The sequence below is a fragment of the Tribolium madens genome, unplaced genomic scaffold (assembly GCF_015345945.1).
Source record: "Tribolium madens isolate multiple individuals breed KSU strain unplaced genomic scaffold, Tmad_KSU_1.1 Scaffold_20;HRSCAF=117;Tcas5.2_LG4, whole genome shotgun sequence".
Taxonomy (NCBI): Eukaryota; Metazoa; Arthropoda; class Insecta; order Coleoptera; family Tenebrionidae; genus Tribolium; species Tribolium madens.
Window position 1 is genome coordinate 11,748,726 of NW_025400985.1, and position 16,471 is coordinate 11,765,196.

Consider the following 16,471-nt stretch of genomic DNA (forward strand, 5'->3'; position numbering starts at 1 on the left):
CCACGTGTTGTCATTTTTTCCCTGTCATGTTTGAAGGTAAGTAACGGGGTCACAGGGCCAAGCCCGGCCCTGCCCCGCATTATCAATAAAACGTAATAAAATTCAAATCTGCTCGGAGTCACGACACAATCAACCCCCACACACGCGACATCCTTTCATTCCTCTCAAATGCTAGAAGAATTTGACTATGTGGTCGAACGTAAACCGCCCCATCCCATCTGCTTCGGCTCCAAACTCGTCCGCAACACGGCCCCCATCGGCAAGAGTCTCTCTCCGTTCCAGAAACTGGCAGCTCCGGAAAACAACCCCCTGACCGGGCCTGGACACTACAAAACCGAGAAGTACAACTGCGCCCTTGATCGGCTCGTCAACAAAGTGACGAGTAGTAAAGGTGTGGGGCCCTTGGCTAGTGATGATCCCAGGTTCAAAGACAAAATTTTCATGCGGACGCCGTCGCCGACGAGGTATAACCCCGGGAGGCCCGTGATGATGAAACGTCAAGGGAGGGCCCCATTCGGGTCGAAGACGCGACGACTGATCTCCGCCGAGGATAAACTCCCAGGGTTGGTGATTTTTTAAATGATTTTTATTAGTGTTTGTTTGCAGGCCAGGGACTTACGATACTGCCTCGAAAAAGTGCCGGAGGACACGATTTATGTACAATTTCGGGCATCCGACCATGATTTCGTCAATTGAAATTATTTGTGTGGACCGACCCAGCGATACTTGTGTCAAATGTGAGCAAATATGTGCTGGGGATTACTGGCACAAAGACTATACAGTTTTTTTGTGTCATTTATGCTGGGAGGAGGAAAAACGGGGCCGGGAGTTATACAACGAGAAGGAATTAAATACATTCCAGGTAAAAAATCCAATTACTAACGAGAATTATAACAGTTTTGTAGAAAATCCGCAACTGTTCTTTTGCTCATAACCACGAGGGAACCTCGGCCGCAATTCGGTTGCTTCCGCCGCGAAAAATCAACAAAAAATTACGCTTAGAAAATTATTTAGACCTTTATATTAAATGTTGATCACTTTTTACAATATTGCTGTGTCCCTCTCCGTCCGGTCCCGACCTTCCTGAATCAAAATCTCCGAACCTTTCAGACATTTCCCGACTGAACGAAACTCCCGAATGCAGATTCGGCCTCGAGCCACTATCCAAATCATTCAGAAGCGTTTCAGTGTCATATCGGCCGTCAGAACACCCCGATACATATCTACTTGACATTTCACCCGAAATCAAGCTCAGTTTTTCCAACAGATGGTCGATTTTCTGCTTCCCTTCCAAATTCTGATCAGTCTGTAACAACCCCACTTCGGTGTCTTTAGTGTGATGGAAATTAAACTTCTCGGCCTCTTTCTCGAAATCAACCATGTCGAAATCGTCCTCCACACAAAGTGTGTTAATATCGCGTTCAAACTCGTCGGCAATTTCATCATTCGAGGTGTCTGATTCGTCATTTGTCACCTTCGAGAGGCGCAGTCTTAATCTCTGAGTAATTTCATCCAATTCGGTGAATTTTCGCTTGAGGGCGCGCCCTAAAAGTTCGCCGGGCTCGAAAGGAGCCTCAGGGGGCTGAGAGGGACTCGACGGCTCACCCTCGCAGCACTCTCGTGCCCGATACTTCATCACATTTTCCAAAGGGGTCACGTGTATCTAAATAAAAAAAATAATAGAATATTCACACAAATTAATTAATTACATTAATTTGTCCGTTGCATTTTTTTGACAAGTCGTTGATATTGAACCACCCTTGCACACTTGGCAGACCTGCCGACAGCACGGTCAAATCAACGGTTGCAAAACCGATCACGTGATCAACTTGCATGTTGGGTGTCATCGTCGTATTTGTTGATTTGCGCCAAACTTTAAACACCAGAAATTTCTGATTCTGAAACATCAAATTAGAAAAAATCACACTTTTGGGGACACTCACGTCTGTTAAATACTCCACAGGTAACGAAACGTCACACCTAAAGTCCCATTTTGGGGATGTATTTTTGGGTACAATTGGGGTTATTTTTAATTCGCCCTTAAAACTTTCAAACGTGACGTAAGTACTCGGGAGGATGTCTTCGTGTTTGCCATTGCGGGCTTTGGATTTCTTCGATTTGCATTTTCGACGACTGGGCAAGTGTAAAGCGCTGTTTATTGCAATGTGAGCTCTGAAATGGTCTTTGACGTTGTCGATGAAGGCCTTTTGTAACGAGTCGAGGTCTTTTTCTTTAGAGTTTTCCAAGGATAAGGCCTTGTGTAATGTGTCGAGGAGATCGGAAGTACTTCGGACTTCGAGTTCGGTGTTTGTGCTTGTTTCAACTACAGAATTCGTTTTTTGATTGTGCACAGATTCGATGTCTTTTTGAGGCTCCATTTCTGATTGTGTTGCAACATTAATTTTTTTCCTGACTGGAGTTTTTGCCTTGACTGTGTTTTTCTTAAATCCTCTCTCACTCTCGAGGTTTTCTATTTGTTCTTTCGTCCCTAGAGCGAGGAGGATTTGAGCTTGACCTACCACTTCACCATTACTGGGATTAAAAACTGACTCCCAACCGTCAGTTCCGATTACAGGAAGCTGTTAAAAAAAAAGGTTTACTTCGTTAAAAAACCACAAAAAACTCACTTTTCTCTCAGATAAATACTTCACAATCACAGAATTTCTATAAGCCAGATAAAATTGGTGCAAAGGAAGTTTCGCAAGTCCGATTAAAAAATCCTTCGATTGGCCTTTTTCGAAAAATTCTACCACCATAAAATTCTCACGCAGTTTGAATAAAAAATCCTCCTCACAAATCAGCGGAATTTGCTAAAATAATAATACTTTAACAAACACCAAAGAAGTTTAATTTCAAACCTGGGAAAAATTATAAACTGGATTCGAATCAAAAGCCACCAATTTGCTACTAGAAACTTCGTCTAAAGCAAACATTTGACACGTCAAATACGAATTCATCACTTCTCTACTGAAAAGGGCCTCAGAAATGTAAATGAAACCGAACAAAACCGGTTTTGGAGTAATTTGTATAACCGGTTTTGGAGTAATTTCTACAACCGGTTTTGCTGATTTAGGTTCCCGAGTAACCGGCTTCGCCGAATCCGGTTTTCGAGCAATCGGTTCAGGTTTTCGGTTACTTCGAGGTAACAATTTCGGTACAAACGCCTCAAATGTTTTTTGAGTGGATTTTTGGGTGACACTCGGAGAATAAAAATCAAACATTGTAGCTTCCGGACTGCTTAAATCGTCGCTTCCTAAAGCGATTGAATTCTCTTTATTATTAGTGATAGCGTCTAAAACCAATCAGAATTTATTGAGGTAAAATTTGACAAACTTGACACTAACCTATGAATTCTTTGCCGAAATAAAGCCGGCCACAGCCTAACTGAACCGATATTTTGAGCCCCCCAACAACAATAGGGGCGTTTCCTTGCAATCTAAGAGTCAGCTCTTGGTTGCAAGTAAAATTTTTAGAGACTTGAAACGAACTAAAATTAAAATGTGCAACTCCCAACGTAATCGGTTGTTTTTGCTTAAAATTACGAAAACTTAAACGAAATGTAATTATCGCATCTTCCAACTTAACTCTGCTTAAATTCTCAATATCGTGAATTGAAGTTTGTTTAAAATTGACCACTACAAAAAGCATTTTCTTTAATTGTTAACAAAATGTTTTATACCTTGGTGAGATCTTCGAGTGCAGAGTCTTACTAAATTCCCAGAGTCAAGCCCCGAATCAACTTTAGATTTATTTTTGGGGGAATTTCTCACCAGAATTTCGGGAATCTGATATTCCAAGAAGAAATTCTGACCTACACTTGATGCTTTGTCCTTAATTAAACTATTTAGTACTTTTTTGTCCCCGGCTTCATTTAATAACACACTATTTACAGAAACTTTCACAGAATCAACAAACTTTATGTAATTTGCAAACTCATTTTTGTATCGTTGCTGAATTTTTTCGGTGATTTCATTCGAGTTTTCCACACGTTTTAAATCACAATTCAAGTCTTTTTCTCTATACTCGTGGCAAGTAAGACAGTCGCAAGGTTCTTCGCTTCGGTACGTCCTATCAGTAACTTTACAAAGATCAGTCGCTGACATTGACCTCAACGTTTCAAGAGCCCAGATTTCCTCCTCTCGAGACAGTGGGTCCCCTTGCAAAAAAGCTCGAATTTTGCTATTTGAATCATGGGGCAAATCATCCAGTTTTGTAGGCTTTTTCACTTGATCATTTATAACATCCAGGTTCAAAGGGTCGTGTCTCAAAATGGACTGTACCATGGCACTTCTAAGTCTCTGACCACGCTCTAGGATCTTATCAATTAAATCTGAATCAAGTTTTCGCTCCGAATAGCAATTAAAACACGACATTTTACTAAATTATGATAATTAAAACGGTTGATATGTTTGTATTTTGGACAACTGTCATTTTACAGAAGGGCCAACCGTAACGAATATCCCCAACTGGGGTCATTGAGACGAATCAATAGCAATTTGGTGGCTATCTTATTAAACATTAACGAACCCGAACAATTTTTTAACGTTAAATGTGGATTATGAAAGGATTAGGATACTCACAAGTGAGAAATCAGTGAAACTTGGGCCTGAAAACCCACACACAAACACCCCCTCTCACACACTCCTGAAATAACACCGCTACCAACCTAACAATTGGAAGTCTCTATATTTTTAAAAACGATTAATAAATTAACATAATTCTCCTTTCACGTTTTTTTTTTAATTCCCTCAACGTATTAAATATCTATGGCATTCATTTTGTGATGTTTTCGGTGTAAGTGGTGTCAAAAATTTTATTTCTAAGACTCCTCCAGCTATTATTAGAATCTGGTAAATCCGCCTCTGGATTCTTCAGGTCAATTGCTTTTGCCCCCGGCTGAGAAGACAAAGATGAGCGTGTTATGGTTGTGAAGAGGCGAGTGGGGCAAAGAGGGTCGTTGCACGCTTTGTTGTGAAGAACTAACGGTTTCAAAGTCAGTGCTGGAGGCACTATTAAAATAATCGGTAAGTCCTTTAAATAACTTCAAGGGGTGAGTTTCGGTGACGCTGCAAGGGATGCGTACAATATTAGAGCGCAGGGTGTAATATAAAATCGATAAAATTGCATACAAACGTCTCGTACCGGCTTTTTTCTCCGAAAAATGCGTCATTTTTTAGATAATGAGTGATAAAATTGAGGAAAACACCGAGAAAAGTGACGACAAGAAAGATATCGAGATGGAAGAAAGGGAGAAGATGTTAAATGCTGAAAATAAAGCTTTGGAAAAGGTTGAAGAGAGTGTCGATGATAAGAAACCGAAGACTGAAAACAAAGAAGGGATGGAAGTGAAGCCGAAGAAGATCCCCATCGGGGGTATCCAAATGCCGGGGTTTTTCACGAGGAGTAAATCAAAAGAAAAGTGCAAGGTAAGTGAGTTTATAATCAGTGAGCAAAAATTGATTTTGTATCTAGGATGAGGACCAAGAAGTTGAGGGAACTGAATTAATAGAGACTAGAGCGACGTCTGAAGAAGCCCCAAGTCAGACCCGGATAAAGCTCCCCAATCCTTTCAGAAAATCAAAAGCCGGTGAAGAAGACGGCGAAAAATCATCAGAACAGAAGGAAAAGAAGAAACTTTTGGACACAATCCGGCTTCCTCTCGTTTCAGTCTTCCCTCGGAAGAAGAAAGAAGAACAGAAATTAGAATCACAGACTGCTCAAGCCGGTTTGGCCTCGATGGAAACCCTCGACGACAAGTCCACAGACGGAAAAAGCAACGACGAAATGAAAAACGTCAATCTCGATGAGAAGAAAGACTTGGAAGCTCAAGAAGTCGCAGAAGAAGCGACTTGGAGACAAAAACTCAAAACATACAGAGTGGCAATTGGTGCATTGCTCGTTTTCTTATTACTAACGCTAATTATCGTAATTGTGGCAATCCCCGGAAAAGACATTCCGAGAGTAGCCCCAATTAAAGATGGCCGGTATGTCGAAGCAGTCACCGGTTGTGGCAAAGTCGAAGGGTAAAAAAATACTAATAGTTTTTGTTTTTCATAATTGAGAATAATTCCAGACTGGTGGAAGACAGCGCTGTAGCTTTCCGGGGAATCCCCTACGCGCGCCCCCCTATTGGCAACCTCCGATTTAAGTACGCCCAGCCCTTGAACAACATCGATTACTGCTGGAACGGCACATTCCTCGCCCACAACGCGACGGAAACTTGCCTCCAAATCTACAGCAACGGAAGCATTTCCGGTACTGAAGACTGTCTCACTCTCGACGTGATCACCCCCTACGTCCGGTACCACGACCCGCTTCCGGTCATCGTTCTAATCGGAGCGGAAAGCTTCATCGGGGGTTCCCCTGGAAAACTCCGACCTTCGGCTCGGTACGCCCGCTCCAAAGATGTCGTTTTCGTTCGACCGAACTTCCGACTTGGGGCTCTTGGTTTCCTGGCTTTGGATATTTTATCCAACGCTGATTACCCCCCCACATCCGGGAATTACGGCTTGTCGGATATCATCGAGGCCTTGAAATGGGTGCAACTCAATATTCGACATTTCGGAGGTGACAACAGTTCGGTCACGCTTTTGGGGCATCGAGCTGGGGCTACATTAGTGACAGCTTTGGCGACACTCCCTGACGCAAAGAAATATTTCTCGAAGGCTTGGGCTGCCTCTGGAGGGGCTCTTTACCCGAATAAAACGCGCCGTGAGGCTGAAATCGACAACAGGAGTTACCTCCAATATGTGGATTGCCAAGACATCGATTGTTTACTAAAGTTAGACGCAGAGAAAATCGTGCGTTCGGTGCAAGACACCTGGAGGAAGCCTCCACCCGATTTACCAACCGCTGAAGAGGACCCCAGCAAACGCCACTATTGGCTCGTCCTCGACGGACAGATCCTCAAAGACCACCCGGCTACCACTTGGACCCAAAACAAACTCAAACTGGTGATCGGAACCACAGCTCATGCTGGTGCTTCCGAAACACTTCTTCTCAAACATAAAGAATGGACCGAATTCCTAGTGAGGAAACACCTCCACGAGTCTTTCCTCAACTCGAAGAACCTCACAGAGAGCGTCCTGGAGATGTACCCCCGGACCTACAAAGGCCTGAGTGCCATGATTTCCGATATCCGAACCGTGTGCCCCCTTATGGCCATCGCGAGTCAAATGCATGAAGTCCCCTTCTACGTCGTGACCCAAACCAGAGGCGACCAAGACGTGGCCGATGTTGATTCCGACATCGATGCGATTTTGGGGCGCTACGAGCCGAAGACCCCCGAACAGAAACGCTACTTTTCGGCAATGCAAGGCTTGTTTTACCATTACGTGTGGTCGGATAGGGTGGAGCACAAAGATGTGACAAAGAAAATCCTACTTGTTGGACAAGATGTCTTGCCAAATGCTACATATTCGCATTGCGCTTTTTGGATTAATAAGGGCGTAGTCTTGCCGTTTGCTGCTCTTGATTAAGTTATTTTGTTGGTAGCAGTGTCAAGGGGGAGCACTGCTACCGGACAGGGTATTAGGCCTAAATTTTTGATCTCTTTTACATCATTGTTGAAAATTTGCCAAATGTAAGACACTTTTTATACTCATTAGGTTAGGTTTAGTAAATGTGAAGCTTGAGATGTACTAAAGTCCAGTAATTACCCGATATTTTGTATTTTATTTATATGAACTTTTTGTAACGATATACACCTTGTACTTGATTCTATGAATCGTTTTATTTATGACGAAATGTACCATTTTCTATTTACTTAATAAACAATATCGAACGTCACGCAATTGGTTTTTTATTTAGTGGATGAGGTAATTCCAATGAAAATGCCTTCATCATAAATATTTTGTACTTAGTCATTGACATACATAAAACCTTTTGATTCTAAGAATCGCAGCTACGACTAAACAAAGTTAAAAATCTACAATTCTTTTAAATACTAGTCAGCCTTTTTTCTTAGAAAGAACACAATCAATCATAAAGGAAAACGCACACTTTATGAGTTTCTAAAGACCACTCAAATGTGGATATTTTTACATCAATCGACGCGTCTTGAGATAAGAAATTATTGTTACCATTGCGCCAAAACGATAACTTTATAAATACAGCGGTTATTTGTAAAACAATATTAAAATGCTGCCATTTACTTTGCATTAGCTGGAAAGAGAGAGGTAGATCTCGCTTTGAGATGGTCTAAAGCAAAGTAAATGGCAGCATTTTAATTTTGTTTTGCAAATAACCGCTGTATAAAGTTATCGTTTTGACGCAATGGTAACAATAATTTCTTATCTCAAGACGCGTCGATTGATGTAAAAATATCCACATTTGAGTGGTCTTTAGAAACCAATAAAAGTGTGCGTTCTTGATTTCAACCTAATTTTTATCCTTGAGAGGTCCCGGACTATGAGTCCCTTTTAAGCTCTTAGGACTACCCAAATTCTCCTTATCCTCAATCATCTTATACTTCTTCCCTGGCTTCAAGTCGTCAATTTCCCGCATCAACTTGTCCACCAATTTATTAAGCTTAAAATTTTTTCCTTCGAGATCCATGTACTTCTTCGACAACTCCAAATTCTTCATTTTTAAATCGGCGACATGTCTAATCTTCTGTTTGTGATTCTGATGGCCTAAAATTTCGGTGTACTTCAAACTCAGCTCTTTGGCTTCATTCTCAATGGTGTCTTTTTCATTAGTGAGCAGAAGAAGTTCGTTTTGGTACGCTTCGAGCTGTTCCTGGTATGGCCCAATCAACTTCTCCAACTCCTGGATCCGTTCTTTGGCTTTGTCCAACTCCTGGAGGAGTTGTTCAAATTGTTGGGCCAGCTCGTCGTATTTTCCACTTTTCTCGATGTATTTCTTCCTAATCTCGGCTGCTTCTTCCATTTCTTCCTTCAATGTGAGTTTGGAGGAGCGAATTTCTTCCTCCAACTCGGCTTGTCTGTTTCCCAAATCGTAAATAAGCGAATTTGCTTTAACTAGCAACTTTTGTTGTTCGTGGTGTTGCGCCAAAACGTCATTCAACAATTCTTTGTCTTTCATTACTTGCCTGGCTTCATTTTGAAAAGTTTCCACTTTTGATAGAAGATTTTTTTCGATGGTTTGGACCTGATTTTGCATAAGTTTAGACGTGGACTCGTACTGCATTTCTAATTCTTCATTCGCGGTTTGAATTTCATTCAATTGGTTGGTCATCTCGGATATTTTTTTCTCATACATCAAAACCCTTTCTTCACACTTTTCTAATTCTTCCTTCAACTGCTCGACATCCCGATCCGAATTAAACAAACGTTTCTTCAAAACCTCAATAGTATCCCTGAATGTGCTAATAGAAAGTTCGTATTTGTGTTTCTCGCATTTCAAAATGCCAACTTCTTCCTCCAAAATTTCAAATTTCTTTACCAACTCCCGGTAGGATTCTCCTTTTGCTTCAAGCAAGTTCTTCACTTGGTTCTTCTCAACTTCACTTTGGATGATGGTATACTCACTAATAGCTTGACACTCTTTCAAAATCGCTTCATGTTCCTTTTGCTTTTCTTCAAGTTTTTCCTTCCAGTTATCTTCAATTTCTTTGATCTTGTCGGACATTTGAAGCTCAGTTAGACATTTCACGTCTTTGAAGTTTTCTTCAAGAAGAGTGACTTTAGCTTCGCTTTCTTCAAGTTTCTTCAACAGGGCCTGTGTCTCCTCCGTGTGTTCTTCACACAATTTTTGATTGTTCTGTTCCAACTCCTCTTCAAGCAGCGCGAGTTTAGTTTGACTATCTTCGAGTTTCTTCAACAGTGTTTGAAGTTCTTCCTGGTGTTGACCAAGCAATGTTTCGACTTCTTTATTGTGTTCTTCACGCAACTTTTCATTTTTCTGTTCCGAGTCCTCTTCAAGTAGTGCAATTTTAGCTTGGCTATCTTCGAGTTTCTTCAACAATATTTGAGTTTCTTCCTGGTGTTGAGCCAGCAACGTTTCGACTTCTTTACTGTGTTCTTCACGCAACTTTTCATTGTTCTGTTCCAACTCCTGTTTTAGTAGTGCGACTTTACTTTGACTATCTTCAAGTTTCTTCACCAGTGCTTCAACTTCTTCACGACTGTGCGTTACGGTTTTATTGTACAATTCCTGAAACTTCTCAATATTGCCCAGCAACTTGCTCAACTCCACCAAATTTTGACATTTCAGTTCTTCATGTTCTTGGCGAACTTGACGCAGCATTTTGTTTATATTTTTAAGATCGGTACTTATTCCGTCGTATTCTTTGGCACGTTTAAAATTGTCCCCCTTGTATTGTTGTTTTAATTCAGACAAGGCCCCCTCACACCCGGTTTTTTCCTCTACTAACCGCAAATTTTCCTGTTCTAAATTATTCACTTTGCCTGTCATTTCCTCAATTTGTTCGATTAAATCTCTAATATACAGATCTTTGTTATTACATTCGACTATTTTTTCCCTCAATTCCTCTTGCTGATTACTGGTTTTTGCGCTTTTAAATGATAAAAACTTCTTTTTCTTCAAGGGCAAAGTAGGCTGTAATTAACAAAAACCAATCACAAACTCCCCGACTGCCTTTTTTTGACTTACCGTTTGGAAACAAGGTGTGCTATGAACTGAACCCGACTCTGAACGTGGGGGGCTCCCAATTTTTGAGTACGTTCCTGTTTTCGAAATTAAACCGAGTTTGATTTTTTCTTGCAAGGAAACATTGTATGTTGCCGGCGATGGGGTACAGTCTATCATCAATCATTTGTAATTAAAGAAATTAAGTCTAAAATTATTAACTCACCTTTAACGTCATTAAATCTTTGGATTTTTGCTTTGGAAAACGACATTTTAACAATAAAAAACACTAAGATAATAAATAAACAACAAAAAATAACATTGAAAACGCGAGTACGACCAGCTGAAAAACGAAAAATGATTAAAGAATCGTAACGGCTGTGACGGTTGACCATCAACCAATCAGATAGGCCCATTATGAGAGGGATGAGTTTTGATTGGTCGAAATTTGACAAGGACTAGCAGATGGTCCACATCAAGGACACGATAAAATAAGGTGACCCAATTGCAATAACTGCCACATTTTGTAATCATTAAAATTTTCCCCACATTTACACCTCCACAATTTATAATTTTATAATTTATAATAACCCATATTTATTGGTTATTACAATTGTGTACATAGTTGATTTCGAATTATGAGCACACCTCAACAATTTGTCCTTGATTTAATTGTGTATTTTGTGTTGCCTGCCCAGATGCGGAATTAAAATTTCGGGCAGTATTTTTCTGTCACTTTAAAAAGTTTACTGTAGACTACCTTTTACTGTCATCATGACTGACATTTGACAATTAAACATGACAAGAGTAAAAAATAAGGTTGTTAATGTAAAGGTTGTTTTAGAGTTTACGTTATGAAAATGACAATACTGCCCGAAATTTTAATTCCGCAACTGTACATACATACGTTCCAATGTTCCATATACATATGTTCCAGCGAGTTGAAAAAGTCCATTAGTGACCTTTAAATAATTAAATTTAAAAAAATATTATAGATCCTAATCTAGTGCATCGCCTAAAATTATTTTCAACTAAAATAAGTTACAATACAAACTTGTGTTTTTTTAATGAAGCATCATATGTTTCTTAGCGTTTTTGAATGTAGATTTTTGTGACAACGCTTTTAAGCTAAACTTTTATTGGTCGATTTTGCTTAGTTTAAAAAATAAGACGATTTTTTTTTACTATAACACGCACTTTTAAAAATTTATTACACAAAACTAAGACATCTTGGAATATTTTTTTACTACCGCAGACAAAAACGTACAAGCTATGAGGTTGTAACATTTTTTTAGTGTGATAAAAAAAATTAAGGCGTTTGTTAAAAGTTCAATAACTTAAAAAAATTAATAGAACACGCTATTTAGTGTTTTTGCATTTAAAAGATTATTAAATTGTCTTTCTAAAATTATTTACTTTTAGCTGTTTATAATCAATAACTAAAAAGATATTTAACGTTAAACATGAAAAAAAAATAATTACTATTGTTTCAGGAACATGAAAAAAATGTTTAAAAAATTCTCTGTCAAAAAATTTTGACATTTGACATTTTTTTAAATCTATTTGATGATACCGATGATCTTGTATATGTTTTTTTAAATTATTTAGTAAAGGGACAAAAATTTTGCCAATAAAAGCCACAAATAACATTGAACAGAATTACAATTTAGGATACAGCTTCCCTGTTTCCTCTTTTAACAGCCTATAGCAAAAAAATCTTGGAAAATTATTTTTTTTCACAGAAATAAATAGAGTCAAAGTGCAAACTTTAAACCCTCATAACTTCAAAATTTTTATAGATAAAATTTTTAAAACATTTTTTCCATGTTCCTGGTATCTTATCTTATATGACATTTTTCTCTGAGGCGCGAGTTCTGGCGCACCCTGTATATCAACAATGCTCAGATATTGATAGGCATTGTTGCTACAATTAATATTGAATGTCAAATATCTATTTATTTATCATTTCTAGACATTAAAAGATATTTTTTTTAGATAGACAATTTATCAATCTATTAGATGCAAAAATAAAAAAATAGGGTGTTCTATGTAATTTTTTGCAGTTAACAAACTTCTTAATTTATTAATCTTTACAAATTAATGCAAAACACTAAAAAATGCTACAGCTTTCAATTCTGTACTTTCTTCCTTGCAGAAGTAAGAAAAAATTTGTTCTAGCTGTCGTAATTTTTGTGTAATACATTTTTAAAAAGTGCATGTTTTTGTCAAAAAAACCGTTTTATTTCTAAAACTAAGCCAAATCGAATAATAAAAGTTTTGCGTAAAAACAATGTTTTAAAAGGCTACATCCAAAAATGCAAAGAAACATACGGTGTTTCATTTAAAAAACACACAAGTTTGTATCGCAACTTATTTTTGGGACATTGGTTGAAAATTATTTTATCCGCAAACGTCACAAAAGTGACCACTTTTATGACTAAATGACACAGGTAAAAGTTTTACTTTTCAGACATGGAGTAAAAACACTGTTTTTACGCCTAGGCGGTTTCACTTTTACTTGACACTTACTTTGACATTTACTACTGTTGTCTCTTTCTTGTCTCTTTCGCTTTTTCAGCATTTTCTGGGGAGGTACAAGGTAGATTATCAGCATTAGACATTTTACACTATAAACTACACCAGTTATGCACCAATTAAATCAATCAACACTTTCGAAATCTCAACACAAATTCCGAAACTGACGCGTGACGTTTGTTATGATTTTATTGCAAAGCGTCCTGATTATTGAGGTGATTTACTTGATTATTGGTGTGTTGCTCTTTTCTCTCCATCTGAATCGTTTGCATATAAAATAGTATATGTTATTTGGAGTAAAAGTGAGTTTATGTGGCTCAGCTGAATCCATTTGCCTCACTCCGTTCGGCAAAATGAACGTTCAGCTTCGCCACATAAACAATCATTTTTACTCCTAATAACATAATCTACTATTAGGTGATGCGCTAGATTAGTATCTATCAATGTCCTATACATTTTTAAAATTTTACCATTTAAAGATATAGGGTATAGAGTGTCTCAATAAATTATAATTAATGTCAAAACCATTTATTTCACAACTATGTACAATAAACTTCCATTTAATACATTAATTATTAGAATTGGCCCTCAATGATTTTCGGGCAAAAAATATCCCAAATTGTCTCTCCTCTCACACTTTTGTACAATTGTTTGGCTTTCTTCCACACACTTCTCGCTTTATCTCGTTCATCCAGTTTCTTACACACTAATTCGGCCACGGTTTCGGCATAAAATTGAGCCAAACTGTCGAATCCTTCAGGAACCACTGAGTCCTCAAATGCCGGTGTTGAAGCAACTGCTTCTGGAGAAGAGCTCCTGGTCGAAAAAAATCCATCGTCAAGACTCAAATAATCCCGACATAAATCATCAATGGTGTCACACCGGTTCTGAATGCGTCTCCCTGCTTGTTCCAATTGTTCCAATAATTGGGTCATTTCGGGAGTTTTGGAATTTTTCTTCGAAAGTTTTGGAGTGGATGTCGGATGTTTTTTCGCATGCCGACGGCAAGGCGGGGAGGGTGCTATTGAGAGTTTGATAAAAAAAAAGTCGTTTGTTTAAAATGATAAAAAACTTACTCTCAGGTTGGGGGTAGTAATCGAATCGTTTGGCTCTCGAGAACATTCTTATAAAATTTATGACAAAAACTGATAAGGAGTAGCAAAGGGCAAGTATTTATAGTCAGGTATAGGGCAGTTAAGGGTGAGGGTAGGGTTGAAAAAATTGAAAATATTTATTTAAAAATATTTTACGAAATTAGAAATCAGGCAACAATTTGCATTAAAAAAAGGCGGTAATAAATAACTCAAACACCCAGTAAGTCAATTATGTTATAAAAACATGTTACAAGCCTAAAACATACTTTTCATTTACATACGAACGAAAAACCTGAATAAATTTCCAATTAAGTACCAATTTTCTCCTAATTAGAATTAATCGCCTTCATTGTTATAAATTCAAGCTTATCGTTTTGAATAATAAAATATCGCCCAAACTCACACCTACTGATCCAATACGTTCAAACGGACCTAATTGCAATTTGTTTTTAAGACTTAATTAAAAGTCTAATAGAAAACCGATTTCACAAGAGGTTTAATAAATTTCGTGAAACTTAGCTAACATTAAACTCAGCGGGAAGCTAATGACGAAGCATTTAAGCCAAATATGGTGGTTTACTGAAGAGGACGGACGCACAGCAAGTGGTCTTTCTAAATTTCGAACAGGAATAAATTTTACATCATCATTAATGAAGCAAGTTTAACCAAAACAGATAAAATATGTAGTAATTAAGTACAAAATTAATAGCAACCCAAAATTTATAGTTTTATGATGGAAAAGATGAAAAAATCAGTTTTAGGAACATGTAAAATAGTGAAAAGTAACTAAAAATAAAGCATTTCTGCTGGTCTAGTCATCCAGTGATTCAAAAATTATGTTTAGAAAACTAAAAATAAAATATAACTAAGAAATATTTCATAATCTTTAACAAGACAAATACGAGTAGTAATAAACAAAATATTTTCTTCAAAAATATTCTTAAAAGCTCAGCTAGTATTCTGCAAGTTCCATTAAATATTTTTACGTTATGAAAGTATTCTCGCTATTCATATACTTACAAAATTTGAATTTCTCCAAATTACACATTTTTGTTTATAAATTTTAAAAACCTGGTCTTAGTCCGGTCAAATTAGTCATAAAAATAGTGGTCAAATAACGAAAATTGCGACAGAGCTAAATTTTGGTGGAGACCTTGGGTACACCATTAGAAATAAACTGTCAAAAGTCCCCATCGATCCCATGTGTGCTAAAAAAGTTATTCGCGGTCAAAGGTCAAAATTTGACGTTTTTAAATTTATTTCGGAAACGGTAGGTTTTATCAAAAAAGTAGCCCAGACAAAAATTATAGATCTTAAAATTAGCTACAAAACGGTCTTTATACTTTTTTCCTAAGAATCACCATTCCTGAGATATCGCGATTCTAAGAGTTGTAAGAGTAACGTTCTACATCATGTGCACATACAGAGTGCGCCAGAACTCGCGTCCCAGAGAAAAATGACATATAAGGTAAGATACCAGGAACATGGACAAAATGTTAAAAAAAAGTATCTATAAAAATTTTGAAGTTATGAGGGTTTAAATTTTGCACTTTTACTCTATTTATTTCTGTTGGAAGCATAATTTTCCAAGTTTTTTTGCTACAGGCTATTAGAAGCAGAAACAAGGAAGCTGTATCCTAAACTGTAACTCTGTTTAATGTTATTTGTGGCTTTTATTGACAAAATTTTTGTATCTTTACTAAATAATTAAAAAAAACATATACAGGGTCATCAGTATTATTAAATAGACATAAAAAAATGTCAAATGTCAAAAAATAAATGTCAAAAATTTTTGACAGATAGAATTTTTTAAACATTTTTTTAGTACTCTGGGGATTACCCAATTACTCCCTTTCAAGGAAGTGCGCGATTTTTTAAACAGCCTGTATGTTTTACCAAAAAAATTCTTCTTAATTCCAATGAGATCGAGATATTCATTCATCAGTTTAATGAAGTAGAAGAAAAATTTCAAGTAAGATAAGATACCAGGAACATGAAAAAAATGTTTAAAAAATTCTATCTGTCAAATAATTTTGACATTTATTTTTTGACATTTGACAGTTTTTTATGTCTATTTAATGATACTGATGATCTTGTATATGTTTTTTTATAATTATTTATTAAAGATACAAAAATTTTGTCAAAGAACAAAGAACATTGAACAGAGTTGCAATTTAGGATACAGCTTCCTTGATTCCTCTTCTAATAGCTTGTAGCAAAAAAACTTGGAAAATTATTTTTCCAACAGAAATAAATAAAGGCAAAGTGCAAAATTTAAACTCTCATAACTT

General features: G+C 37.3%; 5 protein-coding genes across 5 annotated transcripts; 2 read left to right on the forward strand and 3 right to left on the reverse strand.

Annotated features, from left to right (window-relative positions):
* The first annotated feature begins 7 nt into the window (after positions 1-7).
* LOC123005510 lies at positions 8-1,128 on the forward strand. The gene is made up of 4 exons (XM_044399298.1): positions 8-36; positions 176-563; positions 607-862; positions 906-1,128. The coding sequence occupies exons 1-4, from the start codon at positions 27-29 to the stop codon at positions 1,032-1,034; spliced, it is 783 nt and encodes a 260-aa protein (XP_044255233.1). The 5' UTR covers positions 8-26; the 3' UTR covers positions 1,035-1,128.
* LOC123005506 lies at positions 993-4,472 on the reverse strand. The gene is made up of 7 exons (XM_044399293.1): positions 3,680-4,472; positions 3,345-3,635; positions 2,859-3,292; positions 2,628-2,810; positions 1,944-2,579; positions 1,710-1,898; positions 993-1,663 (listed from the first exon to the last, which is right to left on the reverse strand). Exons 1-7 carry the CDS (start codon positions 4,371-4,373, stop codon positions 1,019-1,021), a joined length of 3,072 nt encoding a protein of 1,023 aa, XP_044255228.1. The 5' UTR covers positions 4,374-4,472; the 3' UTR covers positions 993-1,018.
* A 261-nt stretch (positions 4,473-4,733) lies between these two features.
* Positions 4,734-7,788, forward strand: LOC123005508 (neurotactin). Its single transcript, XM_044399296.1, has 4 exons — positions 4,734-5,024; positions 5,178-5,426; positions 5,473-6,023; positions 6,074-7,788. The coding sequence occupies exons 2-4, from the start codon at positions 5,181-5,183 to the stop codon at positions 7,476-7,478; spliced, it is 2,202 nt and encodes a 733-aa protein (XP_044255231.1). The 5' UTR covers positions 4,734-5,024; positions 5,178-5,180; the 3' UTR covers positions 7,479-7,788.
* A 49-nt stretch (positions 7,789-7,837) lies between these two features.
* Positions 7,838-11,278, reverse strand: LOC123005507 (hyaluronan-mediated motility receptor-like). Its single transcript, XM_044399295.1, has 3 exons — positions 10,778-11,278; positions 10,576-10,724; positions 7,838-10,521 (listed from the first exon to the last, which is right to left on the reverse strand). Exons 1-3 carry the CDS (start codon positions 10,965-10,967, stop codon positions 8,380-8,382), a joined length of 2,481 nt encoding a protein of 826 aa, XP_044255230.1. The 5' UTR covers positions 10,968-11,278; the 3' UTR covers positions 7,838-8,379.
* Positions 11,279-13,604: 2,326 nt separating this feature from the next.
* On the reverse strand, positions 13,605-14,270 carry LOC123005512. Its single transcript, XM_044399300.1, has 2 exons — positions 14,163-14,270; positions 13,605-14,107 (listed from the first exon to the last, which is right to left on the reverse strand). The coding sequence occupies exons 1-2, from the start codon at positions 14,206-14,208 to the stop codon at positions 13,662-13,664; spliced, it is 492 nt and encodes a 163-aa protein (XP_044255235.1). The 5' UTR covers positions 14,209-14,270; the 3' UTR covers positions 13,605-13,661.
* Positions 14,271-16,471: the final 2,201 nt, after the last annotated feature.

Bases quoted from the DNA above. Each gene is read 5' to 3' on its own strand.
- LOC123005512 (XM_044399300.1), bottom strand. From the start codon at position 14,208: ATGTTCTCGAGAGCCAAACGATTCGATTACTACCCCCAACCTGAGA. The intron at 14,108-14,162 runs GTAAGTTTTTTA...AACTCTCAATAG, and splicing joins TTACTACCCCCAACCTGAGA to CACCCTCCCCGCCTTGCCGT.
- LOC123005506 (XM_044399293.1), bottom strand. From the start codon at position 4,373: ATGTCGTGTTTTAATTGCTATTCGGAGCGAAAACTTGATTCAGATTTA. The intron at 2,580-2,627 runs GTGAGTTTTTTG...TTTTTTTAACAG, and splicing joins AGTATTTATCTGAGAGAAAA to CTTCCTGTAATCGGAACTGA. The intron at 1,664-1,709 runs GTAATTAATTAA...TTTTTTATTTAG, and splicing joins AATGCAACGGACAAATTAAT to ATACACGTGACCCCTTTGGA.
- LOC123005507 (XM_044399295.1), bottom strand. From the start codon at position 10,967: ATGGGCCTATCTGATTGGTTGATGGTCAACCGTCACAGCCGTTACGAT. The intron at 10,725-10,777 runs GTGAGTTAATAA...GATTGATGATAG, and splicing joins AAGATTTAATGACGTTAAAG to ACTGTACCCCATCGCCGGCA. The intron at 10,522-10,575 runs GTAAGTCAAAAA...TGTTAATTACAG, and splicing joins GCACACCTTGTTTCCAAACG to CCTACTTTGCCCTTGAAGAA.
- LOC123005508 (XM_044399296.1), top strand. From the start codon at position 5,181: ATGAGTGATAAAATTGAGGAAAACACCGAGAAAAGTGACGACAAGAAA. The intron at 5,427-5,472 runs GTAAGTGAGTTT...TTTTGTATCTAG, and splicing joins AATCAAAAGAAAAGTGCAAG to GATGAGGACCAAGAAGTTGA. The intron at 6,024-6,073 runs GTAAAAAAATAC...GAATAATTCCAG, and splicing joins GGTTGTGGCAAAGTCGAAGG to ACTGGTGGAAGACAGCGCTG.
- LOC123005510 (XM_044399298.1), top strand. The intron at 564-606 runs GTTGGTGATTTT...GTTTGTTTGCAG, and splicing joins GCCGAGGATAAACTCCCAGG to GCCAGGGACTTACGATACTG. The intron at 863-905 runs GTAAAAAATCCA...ACAGTTTTGTAG, and splicing joins AGGAATTAAATACATTCCAG to AAAATCCGCAACTGTTCTTT.